Source organism: Eulemur rufifrons, chromosome 24, assembly GCF_041146395.1.
Source record: "Eulemur rufifrons isolate Redbay chromosome 24, OSU_ERuf_1, whole genome shotgun sequence".
NCBI classification, from domain to species: Eukaryota; Metazoa; Chordata; class Mammalia; order Primates; family Lemuridae; genus Eulemur; species Eulemur rufifrons.
In genome coordinates this window covers 4,143,890-4,156,565 of record NC_091006.1, presented here as the reverse complement: position 1 = coordinate 4,156,565, position 12,676 = coordinate 4,143,890, and the positions used below count along the sequence as shown (strand labels likewise).

General features: G+C 41.1%; 1 protein-coding gene across 2 annotated transcripts; it reads right to left on the bottom strand.

The window, feature by feature from the left end:
- Positions 1-2,668: 2,668 nt before the first annotated feature.
- LOC138374596 (zinc finger protein 181) lies at positions 2,669-12,235 on the bottom strand. Of its 2 annotated transcripts, none has more exons than XM_069457556.1 (5): positions 11,797-12,235; positions 11,051-11,120; positions 6,162-6,282; positions 5,821-5,916; positions 2,669-4,872 (listed from the first exon to the last, which is right to left on the bottom strand). In XM_069457556.1, the coding sequence occupies exons 2-5, from the start codon at positions 11,057-11,059 to the stop codon at positions 3,386-3,388; spliced, it is 1,713 nt and encodes a 570-aa protein (XP_069313657.1). In that variant the 5' UTR covers positions 11,060-11,120; positions 11,797-12,235; the 3' UTR covers positions 2,669-3,385. The 2 variants fall into 2 exon arrangements, with proteins under 2 accessions (XP_069313657.1, XP_069313658.1); XM_069457557.1 differs by lacking the exons at positions 11,051-11,120; positions 11,797-12,235 and adding an exon at positions 9,857-9,937 and having other exon boundaries at positions 2,669-4,643; positions 4,725-4,872; positions 5,833-5,916.
- Between the last annotated feature and the right edge of the window lie 441 nt (positions 12,236-12,676).

Sequence of the window (12,676 nt, the reverse complement as noted above, 5' to 3'; positions counted from 1 at the left end):
GTGGCCCCTGCTGTGAGCGGCAGGTCTCCTTCTCTAGGGTGTCCCCATCAACCTCGCAGGGGCTGGTGTCTCAGCAAGGAGAGCAATAGTAGCCTCAGTTTTGTCTTTTAAAATCTTCATTTTATGACAATTTAATTTTAAGAAGGAGACTCAATAGGTAGTAGCATTTAAAAGTGCCCAAGCATGTTGACTGGGAGATTTATAATCTTAAATAAGCTGAGAAATCTCAGGTGTTTTAAGGGGCATGGGATCAAAGTGTTCCCCCCTTCTCCCCACATTTTTCCTTTTTTAATTAAACATTGAGTCCATGGTCTCCACAGATGGTATCCATGATACCCCAGGGTGTCAGGGGAGGAAGAGCGAGAGCAGTAGGGTGTGTCACAAAGGAGTTCCTGACCATGGCAGCATTGACCTTTAGGGGGTGCCATGATAGATTTCTCTTGAAAAGGATGCCCATCACTGGTTAGGACTTGGGGAAAAACATCAACATGAGGAAAGTGCCTTAGAATGGCTCATAGAACGCAAACAATATAAAAAGAAAAAAAAAAAAAAAAAGGAAAGGAAGCTTTCTGGTCTTGGTGGAGCCTTCATAATATCTGTAGCCAAATGTAGTATCTAAACTTGCCAGTACGTCCCTTAATTGGGGAGCTCTAGGAGAACCTTTCTCCCCGTCTTGCCAAGTCAGGGCTGGCCAGAAGTGGAATCTTGGGGCATTCTAGCAGGGCTAGATCCACTACTTAGGGCAGGAAGCCTTGGCAGTCCCTGAAAGAGACAACACAAAGCAGCTCAGAGCAACATGCAGGGGTACCAACAGGACTAGAAGCCTTCCTGGACGGTAGAGCCCACTGGGACAGCCACTTAGGAAGCTGAGCAGTTGAGGAGCATCTCCTGAGTCCCCTCTTACCTATGACTAGACTATCCTGTTCCTGATGCCATTTGTTTTTTGTTCTTTCATGAGGTGGTCAGTCAGGTGCAGGCACACACGGGGACATGAGAGAGGCTCAAGAAAACAGTTTATCATACTCATGGGTCCTAGAGAGACAGTCACTGCATGCCATGAGGGAGTCACAGGGTGGGGTACACCAAGGGAATGGGCTCAACCGAGCAGGTGGGGAGGGAGACTGGGGACCCATGGGCAAGAGCCTGTATGGGGGTCAGGGTGGAGTACATAAGCAAAGGCTTGAGGGGATTTTATTGGCGCATTTGAATGTCACCAGGTCACAGGAGAGGGCAAGAAGGAGAACCTGTAGCAGGGGCCAGCCTTATCACATTGGTGCACCTGGTTCCCTGGCTGGGTGCTCATAGCCTATTTGGGGGAATGTTTAGGCAGCAGGAAAATATCAAGTTTCAAAATACACACTACAATTCCATTTTATCTTCTTTTATTGACTTACTAACTTTATTTAGTGGTTGATTTAGAGTTGATGGTATACACCAGGGGTTGGCAAACTTTCTCTAATGGGCCAAATAGTAAATACTTTAGTCTAAGAGGCAAAATAAAGGATATTATGCCAGGACATATATAACAAGTAAGAAAAGAAATTTCCACACATTTTTAATTCTTAAAATGCAAAGTAGAATAATATAGGTATGCCAGTGCAATGAATAGAATTCTTTTTGGAGGTCCTATCATTTCACTTAACTGGAGATGAAAGTTAGTGTTTCTTATGTTACGACACATATTACAGTCAATTAATGGTTTCAAAATTGGTAGACATGCTGGAAAAACAATGGGGACATTTCTGGACTATGGATTTCAAGGTAAACCCACATAACTGTGACCCAGGGATGGAGAAGTGATTACTGCCATCACCAAATGATTCTGCCAGTAGTAATACCTCAAAGCCACAGAACTTGAAACTAGACACTGGAACATGGAGTCCAGCTTGCAAGTGTGACAGAACTAGACTGCCTTACCTAGAATAATACCCAGCACACACCACACACACACACACCCCTATTCAGGCACATACCCACGTACGCACACAGCTACATAAGGAATCTTCATCACAGAATTAGTACTCATCGTTTAGGATTCAGATTAAAACCACGTCCACAGCTAAGCCTGCTCTGTTCTCTCTCAGTATGGTTTTTCTTGGTTATGGTCTCACAGCACTTGTAAAGATTATTTCAAATTTATTTGCTTTCTCTCATCAGATATAATCTGTCGGAAAAGGGTCACATTGGTTTTATTAATTATTACAATGGTTATCAAAATGCTTTCTGGATAAACAGCATTAATATCACCTGAGAACACGTGAAAAATGCAAATTCTTGGCTTGACCTCAAACCAACTGAAACAGAAACTGGGGTTGGGGCTTAGCAGTCAATGTCTTAACAAGCCCTCCTAGCGATTCTAACATGCCACTAAAGATGAGAACCACTGGATTATTATGTCCCAGCATTGTGTAATACGCATGAGTGATGCTCAACAAATTTTCTTGAAATGTTTTTAATTAAGCCCACTGGAAACAGACTGAATTATCCTCACAAGAAAAATGGCACAGACACTACACCAGGTTTGCTAGTTTCCCAATAAAGGCTATATGGTAAGGCTGATCTTAATTTTTCAAGAATTAGTGAAAAATTTTGCAAGAAAGAGTCACAGTGAAAGAGTTCATTATATACAAAATGATTTTATTTAGAGACCAAAAACTTATTAACACCATTTTACTTCTTTTGCAGCTTTAATTTTCAACATTATAACACGGACTAGATCCTCTGGATGACTATCTTCACATGCCCATTAGCTAAAAATAATTTCTATGTAGGACTCCAGTAAAATCGCAAGCTACTGTTATAAGGAATACATATTTATAATATGCTTATTTGCTCTTCTATGCAATTATTTATACAAATAGCATCACTGCAAAGAAAGATTCACACATAATTCCTATATCCTTCCGGTTGTTCTACCATTAATCTTCTGATGGCTAGCAAAGTAAGAACTCTTAGTGAACACTCTGCTACATTTCTTACATCAGATTTCTTTCCAATTTGATATAGACTAAGGGATGCACTTGGAACTGAAGAACTTCTCACATTTTCTAAATTTTCTATATTCATACAGTTTCTCTCCTGTAGGAGTTTGTGAGAGATTCTTATTGCCTATGGTCTTTCTCATATTTGCTCCATGTACAGGGTTTTTTTTTTTTTCCTAGTGTGAATATACTTATATCAATTAAGGGATAACACTGACAAAGGCTCTCCCACATTTATCGTCTTCATATGGTTTCTCTAGATTAGGAACTCTGATAGAAAGGTTTGCATCAATGCTAAAGATCTTCCATATTTGCTACATTCCTAAGACTTTTCTACAGTATAAATTTTCTGATATTGAATCAGGGAGGAACTATGGCTCCAGTTTATTATGAAAAATACCGCTTCATATAGTTTCTCTCCTGTATGCTTTCTCACATGTATAGTGATTCATATGGACCAAAGGCTTTTCCACACTTACTGCACTACTGGGTTTCTCTACACTATGTATTCTTTGATGGGCAGTAAGATTTGAGCCTTTGCTAAAAGCTTTCCCACATTCATTACATTTATATGGCTTTTCTCCAGTATGAATTCTCTGATGTACAGTAAGGTTTGAACTACAGCTGAATGTCTTCCCACATTTAATACATTCATAAGGTTTCTCTCCAGTATGAATCCTGTGATGTTGAAGCAGGGATGACCTATGACTGAAGGCTTTCCCACATATGCTACATTCATAAGGTTTCAATCTAATGTGATTTCTCAAATGCATATTCAGTGATTCAGGCTGGTTGAAGGATTTCCTGCATTTCTGACATTCAAAGGGTTTTTCTTCAGTATGAATACTCTGATGTTGAATAAGAAATGAGAGGCTACTAAAGACTTTCAGACATTTGTTACATTCATATTGTTTCTCGATAGTGTGAATTCTTTGATGTCGAGTAAGGTGTGAGCTACAGCAAAAGGCTTTCCCACATTCCCTACATTCATAAGGTTTCTCCCCAGTATGAATTTTCTGATGGTGAATGAGGGATGACCTATGAATGAAAGCCTTCCCACATATGCGACACTCATAGAGTTTTTCTTGAGTGTGAATTCTTAGATGTTCAATGAGATGCGAAACACGACTAAAAGACTTTCCACAGTTCATACATTCATAGGGTTTCTCCCCAGTGTGAGTGCTTTGATGATTAGTAAGTGATGAGACGTGGCTAAATGCCTTCCCACATTCGATACATTTGTAAGGTTTCTCTCCACTATGGCTTATCTGATGTCGAGTAAGGGATGAGCCATGACTAAAAGTCTTCCCACATTCACGACATTTATATGGTTTCTCTCCCGTATGAATTCTCCAGTGGCGATTAAGGATTGATTGTTTGCCAAAGGCCTTCCCACATTCGCTGCATGTATAGATTTTCTCACTATTGTAAGTCTGGTGAAGGGTGAGAGATTTGCTCTGGCTGAAGGCTGCCCCACTTTCATTAGAATTCAAAAGTTTCTTCCTGCCATTGATTTTATCGTCCTTTATAACTGACTTTTTTGGTAAGTTCTTCTTCAATACATCATATTTACATGATTTCCCTTCAGCAGAAATTCTCTGTGGTTCAGAAACAGTAGACTTTAAATGGAAGATGCTTCTAAATGTATTGTATTTGTAAACACTTTCCCCATTGGAGCTTTCTCTAAAGGTGAGGGTCACTGGTCTGAAATTTTCTACTTGACTTCCATGCTTCCCCTCCAACTTCTCTATGTATTCTGAATCCTTATTAAAATTTAAAAATTCACAACTCTGTTTTACAGTTTTTTCTATTATCACTGTTTGGGGTAAATCTTCATCATAAATGTCCTTCTTTGTTGATAATTCCTTGTTTTCCCATCTTGATTCCCAATCTGAAATATATCAAGACAGCATGGTACTGCTTTTTTTTTTTTTACTTTTTGAAGAGAAACTTCTATGGTGGAAATAAAATTAGATAACAAGTAAGCCCACAGAAAGCACATGGCTCTGACAACCCATATATTCCAATGATTTTTGAACAATGTTCAAGCAGAGCACAGATAATGAGACACACACAGAGACAGGAATAGAGCATCGTAAGGGAAATGGGTAAAATGTAGGCAATCAGCATGTGAAGAAAATGAAGCTATCAGAAAGAAAATGTGGACGGCATTCTGGATTCTAAGCCATCATTTTGTGCCTATAACTCATGTGAAAGATAACATTTTGTCTCACAGCCTTCTTCTCCACCTTTCAATTAATCTCAATTTGCTATCAGATCGATATGCTTAAAATGCAGAATTGATACTACTACATTAAACAGTTACAATAACAAAAAAAATCTAAATGCTCATTATGGCTCACAAAAATTTTGCTTTCTGCATTTATGTACATCTGTGAAATTTTATGGTCATTCACTGGACATTAGAAAATATTCCTATAATTATCCCTGTATGTTCCTTATTTCCTGTAACTTATGCTAATATTTGATCTATTAAACTTAGCTTTAGAAGAGTGATTTTCCATCTAATTGACAGCTTTTCTTAGCCTAAAACCATCAGTATGTTTTTCCTTCAGTAGACTTAGGAAAAAATAATTTGCCTTATTTTATCTTGAATAAAGTAAAATTTAAATTATTATGATTCCAACTTTGATTAGATGACATAAGAAATACAAATAATAATTTGGGATGAAGGAATGATTGTTTTGAAATCTAAGCTAAATATCCCTTAATTTTGTTTATATCTGGGATCTCTGAAGACAGTATCCCTAAAATGCCTCTATACTCACTACAAGCATCTTTAACAAAGACCTCCTTTGCCTGATGGACTATAACTCACCTGGAAACATACCTTTTGACAGTTTTTTCTCCACTGTCCAGGGCTCTTTTCCATCCTCCAATAAAGTGATCACATATGGCTTAGTTATGGAAAGACCTGCTTATGGGAAGAATATAGAACTTGTTTAAGCTGTGGTCCTCAAGGATGGGAGGCCATCACAAGAGGGACCAAAGTAAGGGTCGAAGGATGTTCACTGAAATGGAATGATATGCTTCAGGCAGGGCACAAAGGAGCTGCACATTTTCTTGGGAACATGGTATAGAAATTCAGCCATTTACTGAGGAGGATCTCCAGCAATTCAGAGTGGCAAAAGAAAGGAGCAGAAGGGCAGATATCCTTACCTAGAGAGACCAGGTTCTCATAGTTCTGGACCATCACATCCTTGTATAAATCCCTCTGAGCAGAATCTAGCCATCTCCATTCTTCATGAGAGAAGTCTATAGCCACATCGCTAAATGTCACCTGAAACAACAAATATATTTAAGCTCAATCATAGCCCAGGCCTCTGTCATTGTACAAGGGGATAAAATTACTCTGGAAGAAAAAATGGAACAAGATTCAGAAGTTGTGACAATGATCAGGAATTGGATCTTAGGTAAGTAACAACTGGATGATTATGTGCTTGGCATTGTTATACAATAGAGGCAAGAGACAAATATTAATATAAGAGCTTTGCTTCAGGAGAGTTAATTTTGTCAAAGGGAATAGAACTATACAAATTTTTAAAAATCAGCCTTCAACACTTGACACCATATAGTCAAGTATTTAGTTATGTCTTTTATAGCTGTAAGTGCTGGGTAAGTAATAAAAAATGAGGCTAAAATGGTTTTCTCTCAGGTGAGATACTCAAGATGATACACTAAGGTTCTAGGAAAAAAGAATGATCCAGTGGGTTCAGAAAAAAGACATTTTCACATTAAAGATAGATATACACTGCTATGGTTTGATTGTGTTCCCCAAAAAGCATGTGTTGGAAACTTAATCAGCATTGTAACAGCATTAAGAAGTGAGACTTTTAAGAAGTGATTAGGCCATGAGGGCTCTGCCCTCATAAATGGATTACTGCCATTATCATGGGAGGGGTTCCTTATAAACGGACGAGTGAGTCAGCCCCCTTTTGTCTCTCTCTCCTCTCTTTGCCCTTGCACCATAGGGTGACACCGCAAGAAGGCCCTCACCAGATGCCTGCCCTTTGATGTTGGACTTCTCAGCCTTCAGAACTGTGAGAAATAAATTTCTATTTATAAATCACTCAGTCTGTGGTATTCTGTTATAGCTGCACAAATGGATTGAGGCATACACATAACTTATTCACAAACAAAAAAGAAAAATTTATGGTGTATGCTTAAATTTTGTATTCATAGTCATTCTATAATTAAAATAATTTGAGACCTTTTCATGAACGGTTACATGCCATAGATACTCCTTAATAGGACCTTAAAGTAAAGTAAAAGAAAGGGCCCATTTTATGGAAAATATCTAAGGAAATGCTCACAGATGTGCTTAGAAATTTCTTAATAGTACTCATTCACAATATTATTTAAAATAGCAAAACTTTAGAAAAAGCTTAAATGTTCAACAATAGTTTATTGGTCAGTCAAATTATAATATGTGCAAAATATATGCATTTAAAATGGCATTGTTGGCCAGGCGCGGTGGCTCACGCCTGTAATCCTAGCACTCTGGGAGGCCAAGGCAGGAGGATCACTTGAGCTCAGGAGTTGGAGACCAGCCTGAGCAAGAGCGAGACCCCGACTCTACTAAAAATAGAAAGAAACTATCTGGACAACTAAAAATATATAGAAAAAATTAGCTGGGCATGGTGGCACATGCCTGTAGTCCCAGCTACTCAGGAGGCTGAGGCCTCAAGGATTGCTTGAGCCCAGGAGTCTGAGGTTGCTGTGAGCTAGGCTGACGCCACGGCACTCTAGCCTGGGCAACAGAGTGAGACTCTGTCTCAAAACAAACAAACAAAAATGACATTGTTACTCCCTTTCATTGTGACTTTGCTTGGCTGTGGTAAATTTTTTGCTCCAAGAGTTGTTGATTCAATATTGTATTTCTTCAGTTGGATATTTTGCATGTATATTCACCAGTGACACTGGTCTTTGGTTTTAAAGGGGAAATTTACCTTTGTCTGGTGTTGGCAAAATAATTTTAAAAATCAAATCTCCTGCTAATGCAGAAAATCCTCTCCACAAATACAGACATGAAAGAAAACAGTTTTGTTATTGAACAAGCATCAAGTCAGACTGTGATACACTTCACAGGCAATCCACTGAGAGTACAAGGACAGAAAGAAATCTCATCATTTATAAAGCCAGGCAGATACAACCCGTTACATACATGTTTTCAAAACTAATACCTTGTTCTCAATGAGAGGACTTGACAGCACAATTTGCTACACATAATTCACCCTAAATTCACCTGTTAATTAGAGTGGCCCCTGTGTTAGTTAATTGCCTTTATCCCAAATAAAAATAACATTTCTCAGATCTTCATGACAAGCAGGTCATTACAACTTTAAGCCAGGTGCCTAGGCTAAACTCCTACACACACAGGGAAATAGGGGCACCATCTTCCTTGATGTTTGCATGTCAGAAAAGATGGCTCCGTGACCCTTAAGAAAGGGTGGCTAGTAAAACTGGCAAGAGGCATATTTAGCTTTTAAAAAGATCTACATGAACCTCAAAGGGACAACGTTTACAATTATAGGTTTTTCTCAGGTAAATACTCTAAGAAAAGGGGGTTGGGGGTTCTTTCCCTTTTGGCACCAGGGACAATTCTGTTTTTTAAACTTGTATTTATACTTATCCAAGCATTAGGGTTATGCTAGCCTGAACAAAGGAACTGAAAATTTTTCCATCTTTTCCTACTTTCCACAATGACTTTTAAAGATTAGCTTTTGCAAACCTCACTTGATAAACCAAATAAAAAATTTAATGCTATAAAAAATGCATAAACACTATATTTTATTCTATAAATGCAAGGATATTTCTTATTTTGTTTTGAACACATATTAATGAATGTCAGTGTATTAATGGCTTAAAGAGGAAAATCCACATAATCTCATCAATAGATACTCTTTTTATTTAAAGCAGGGTTTCTCAGCCTTCACACTATTGACATTTTGGCCTGGATAATTCGTTGCTGTTGGGAGCTGAGCAGCATCCTGGCCTCTACCCACGAGAAGCCAGGAGCAACATCTCACCCTTACCCTGACTGTAACAACCAAAAATGCCTGCAGACATTACCAAATGTCCCAGTGGGTAGGGTCAAAGGTGACAAAATTGCCTCTGTTTGAGAACCACCACTGCAGAAAATTTGCACAGTTCCTTGAAAGAACCTTTTAGGCCTCTCCACCTATGTACAAGGTGTTTCTTCAGTTCCATACAACTTTACTTCCCCCTCTTGCTCTCTGGTACTACGGGCCCCTGAAACCCAGCTCCAGCCTTACTTGCCCAGGGATGCTTCTTTCTTCTCCTTCAATTGCCTGGGCAGCCTGTGGTGTTCACTCGTCTCTGTCCCCAAAAGAACTTAGAATATCTGTCCTAGCACTTATTTTAATTTCTTATGCTTTCTTACTTTTCTGCCAGTCCTGCACTGCTCAATACAGTAGCCACTGGCTAATTTGGCTGCATAAATTTAAATTAATTAAAATGTAAAAATAATACAATTAAATAAAATTGAAAATTCAGTTCCTCAGTTGTTCTAGCCACAGGTCAAGTACTCACTAGTCACGGGGGGCTGGGGGCCACCGTATTGGCCACATAGAACATTTCCACCAAAGTAAAAAGTTCTCTTAGACAATACTTACACTAAATCATGAAGTCCTGCATGTAAGTGTACACCCAAATCCATGTATAGTTTTTCCTAACAGGTACCTCTTAAGTGTTTAGTAGATAAATCAATGAATGATTTTGGCATTAGTTCATTTTAGCTTTTACTTTTTTTAAAAAAATAGTTTTTTTTTATTCTAATTATCTAATTTTCCCAAGAACACAGACTCTGCCCAACATGCACATCTGCTCCTCGTGTCCCCTCCTGTGCAGGCTTCACCTTGTAGCCCATGATCCTGCTCCATCATATTTTCATCATTCATGTTATTCACTCAACAGTTATTTACCAGGCATCTGTTTTGTGCCAGGTACCACTCTGGGTACTGAAGATTTAACAGTCAACAAAAAAAGAAAATATACTCCTCCCACCAGGAGGAGGCAGAGAATGAGCACAGGCACACACTAAACAGGACATCAGCTAGTGAGTGGTAAGTGCTGTGGAGAACAAAGCCTGATGGAAGAGTGGAAGTAACAGGCAAGGGAAGGTGACTGTAATTTTAAATAGGTGTTCAGGGAAGATCTGGGGAGAAAGTAACCATGGAGCAAAGATGTGAAGGAGGTAAGAATGCAAGCTCCTACATACCTAGGGGAAAAATATTCCAAGCAGATGGTACAGCAACTTCCAGGGCCTGGAAGCAGTGGCTGGGGCTCACAGGGACAAGGAGGCAGAGAAGGAAGGTGGGATCAGAGAGGTAATAGCCTAATTGTACAAAGCTTTATGGGGCATTGCAGAACTCTGATTTCTATTCTGAGTTAGGGCCACTGAAAAATTTTAAGTTGAAGAATGACAGGAATTTATGTAACAACAGGATCACTGTGACAGCTCTATTGAGAACAGACTGAAGAGCGTCAGGGGCAGATGCAGGGAAGCCAGCTAGGAGGCTACTGCAATGATCCAGGTGGCCTGGAGTGGGGTGGCAGTGGGGGTGGCAGTGATAGGGTAACTAATGGTCCGATTCTGTATATATTTTACGTCTATTAATAACTAGAATATCGGAATATGAGTTTTAAGCGAAAAGGAAGAATCAAGGACAACTCCAAACATCTCCTGACTTGAGCAACTGGAAGGATTGAGACCACTTGACACAGCTTTTACAACCATAAAGCAAATAACCTAAAATTCCAAACTTGCATTTTGGGCTGTAATAAAAAAATTTTGGCTCAAGACTCTAGAAGGCCTTGTAGCAGAAAACTACAGAAAAGAGGAGCACTGAGTGAGGACAGTACTTTGGGGCTTTCCTGTGGGCTCCATCCTTTCCTATAATGAAAGGAACCACAGATCCAGTCTGATTTAGGATTTTCTTGGGTGGGAAGAGGCAGAGAAGCAAAGCAAACTCAAAGAGTCCTTATAAGAAAGTGTTTCAGGAAGAACTGGGGACAAAGCGACTTACCTGAGACATTACTTTGCAATTTCCAATAGTCAACACAGTCCTCTTTCCAGGCTCTTGTTTTACAGGTGTCCTGGAGAAGGCACAGTAAGGACAGGAAAAAGCAGCCATGAAAAATCAGGCTTATCTTGCAGCTCTGTGACACACCATAATGGAAAAAGCCCACTAGTAATCTGGGTTCCAACCTTTCCCTTTCAACCAACAGGGTGTTTCTTGGCACGGAGCAACTAACCATTTACCAGGTGCCACCCGCGAGGAAAATCAACTCTTCTGTGCGTGAAAGACAGACTCACAAAATAACAGTAATAATTTTAAACAGCTCGTTCACTCTTCGCCGCTGTGCGTGGTGGGCATTCACATTATCCCAGATTACTTTTTTAAATGATGACAAAACTGGAATTCGGAGACACTGAAACCATTTGTTCAATGTTACACAACTGGAAAGGGTCACTTTCATGGCTAGATGACAAAAACCACAGTAGACGGCGTTTGCTCTGAGTGAGTACGACGCACACTCGCCCGTTTTGCCTTCACAACAGCTCTGAAGGGGGAGCGTCGTCCCTGCTCCTCCTTTGTAGAGCAGGACACGGAGGCCCAGAGGAGCTCTGGCCGGGGACACACCGAGCGCTAGGCCCGGGACAGCAAGGTTCTGGCGGCCTGAGCCCCGCCGGCCGCCCCTGGGGACCCACACCCGGCGGCTCCTCCCTGGCACAGAGGCCGGGGCGTCCGGAGACGGCACCTCCGCGTACCTGGCGCGCTGGGTCGCCGGGGAGCGGGCGACGGCTGCAGCCCTCCCGGAACTACACTGCCCAGGGTCCTTCTAGATCTCAGGAGCCGGCCCAGGCCCGAGACTACGGTGGGACGAACCAGGAACGACGCCCGCGCCGCAGCGACATTTCCCAGACTCCTCCGCCTCCGGGACCAAAGTTAACGGGCACCGAGAACGGTAGCCCTCAGGAAGACCGCGCTTCCCAGGGGTCTCTGCGGCCGCGTGGACTCGGCGCCCAGCGAGAAAAACGGCCCCGGCTTTCTAAACTTTATACCAGTTGCAGCTGGGCGGGCGTCGAGAGCGCACGGTAGTCTTCTGGTGAACTATACTTCCCAGGACCAAGGGCAGCCCGCTATTTGCACTGTGAGGACAATGGCGCCCGGGCCACAAAACTACACTTCCCAGAAAGCTATGCGGCCGCAACAAGGTCTTCCGGGTCATTCGTGAGCTCACAGATTCGTGCTTCTCCCCGGCGTGCAAGAGCTGGCCTTTGCAAGGGACGGTCTCCTCTCATCCAAAACCTGTCCCCACGCTGTGCCCTGTGGCACATTTACAGTACGCCAACCAGGGACATTTCCTGGAAACTCATGCGGACACGTCGTATCTGTGACACTGATGATTGCCGTTCTGATGTGCGTTACACCCCCTCGAAGGACTTGAAAATATTGAACTCGAGAGGGAGCGCTTTGAGAAATGAGCCTCATCCTGTCAATCTACTAGGTGTGAAATTGTGACTGTGGCTTAAATTTGCATTTACTTATTAATGAGATTGAGAATCTTTTCATATGTCTGTTGGCCTTAGTATTTCTTTGAGAATTGCACATCTTTTGGTCAATGTTCTTTTAGGTTAATGTTCCTTT

Coding starts and splice junctions, on each gene's coding strand:
- LOC138374596 (XM_069457556.1), bottom strand. Junction 5,917..6,161: donor TGAGAACCTGGTCTCTCTAG/GTAAGGATATCT, acceptor TCCCATAAGCAG/GTCTTTCCATAACTAAGCCA. Junction 4,873..5,820: donor GTCAAAAGGTATGTTTCCAG/GTGAGTTATAGT, acceptor GATATATTTCAG/ATTGGGAATCAAGATGGGAA.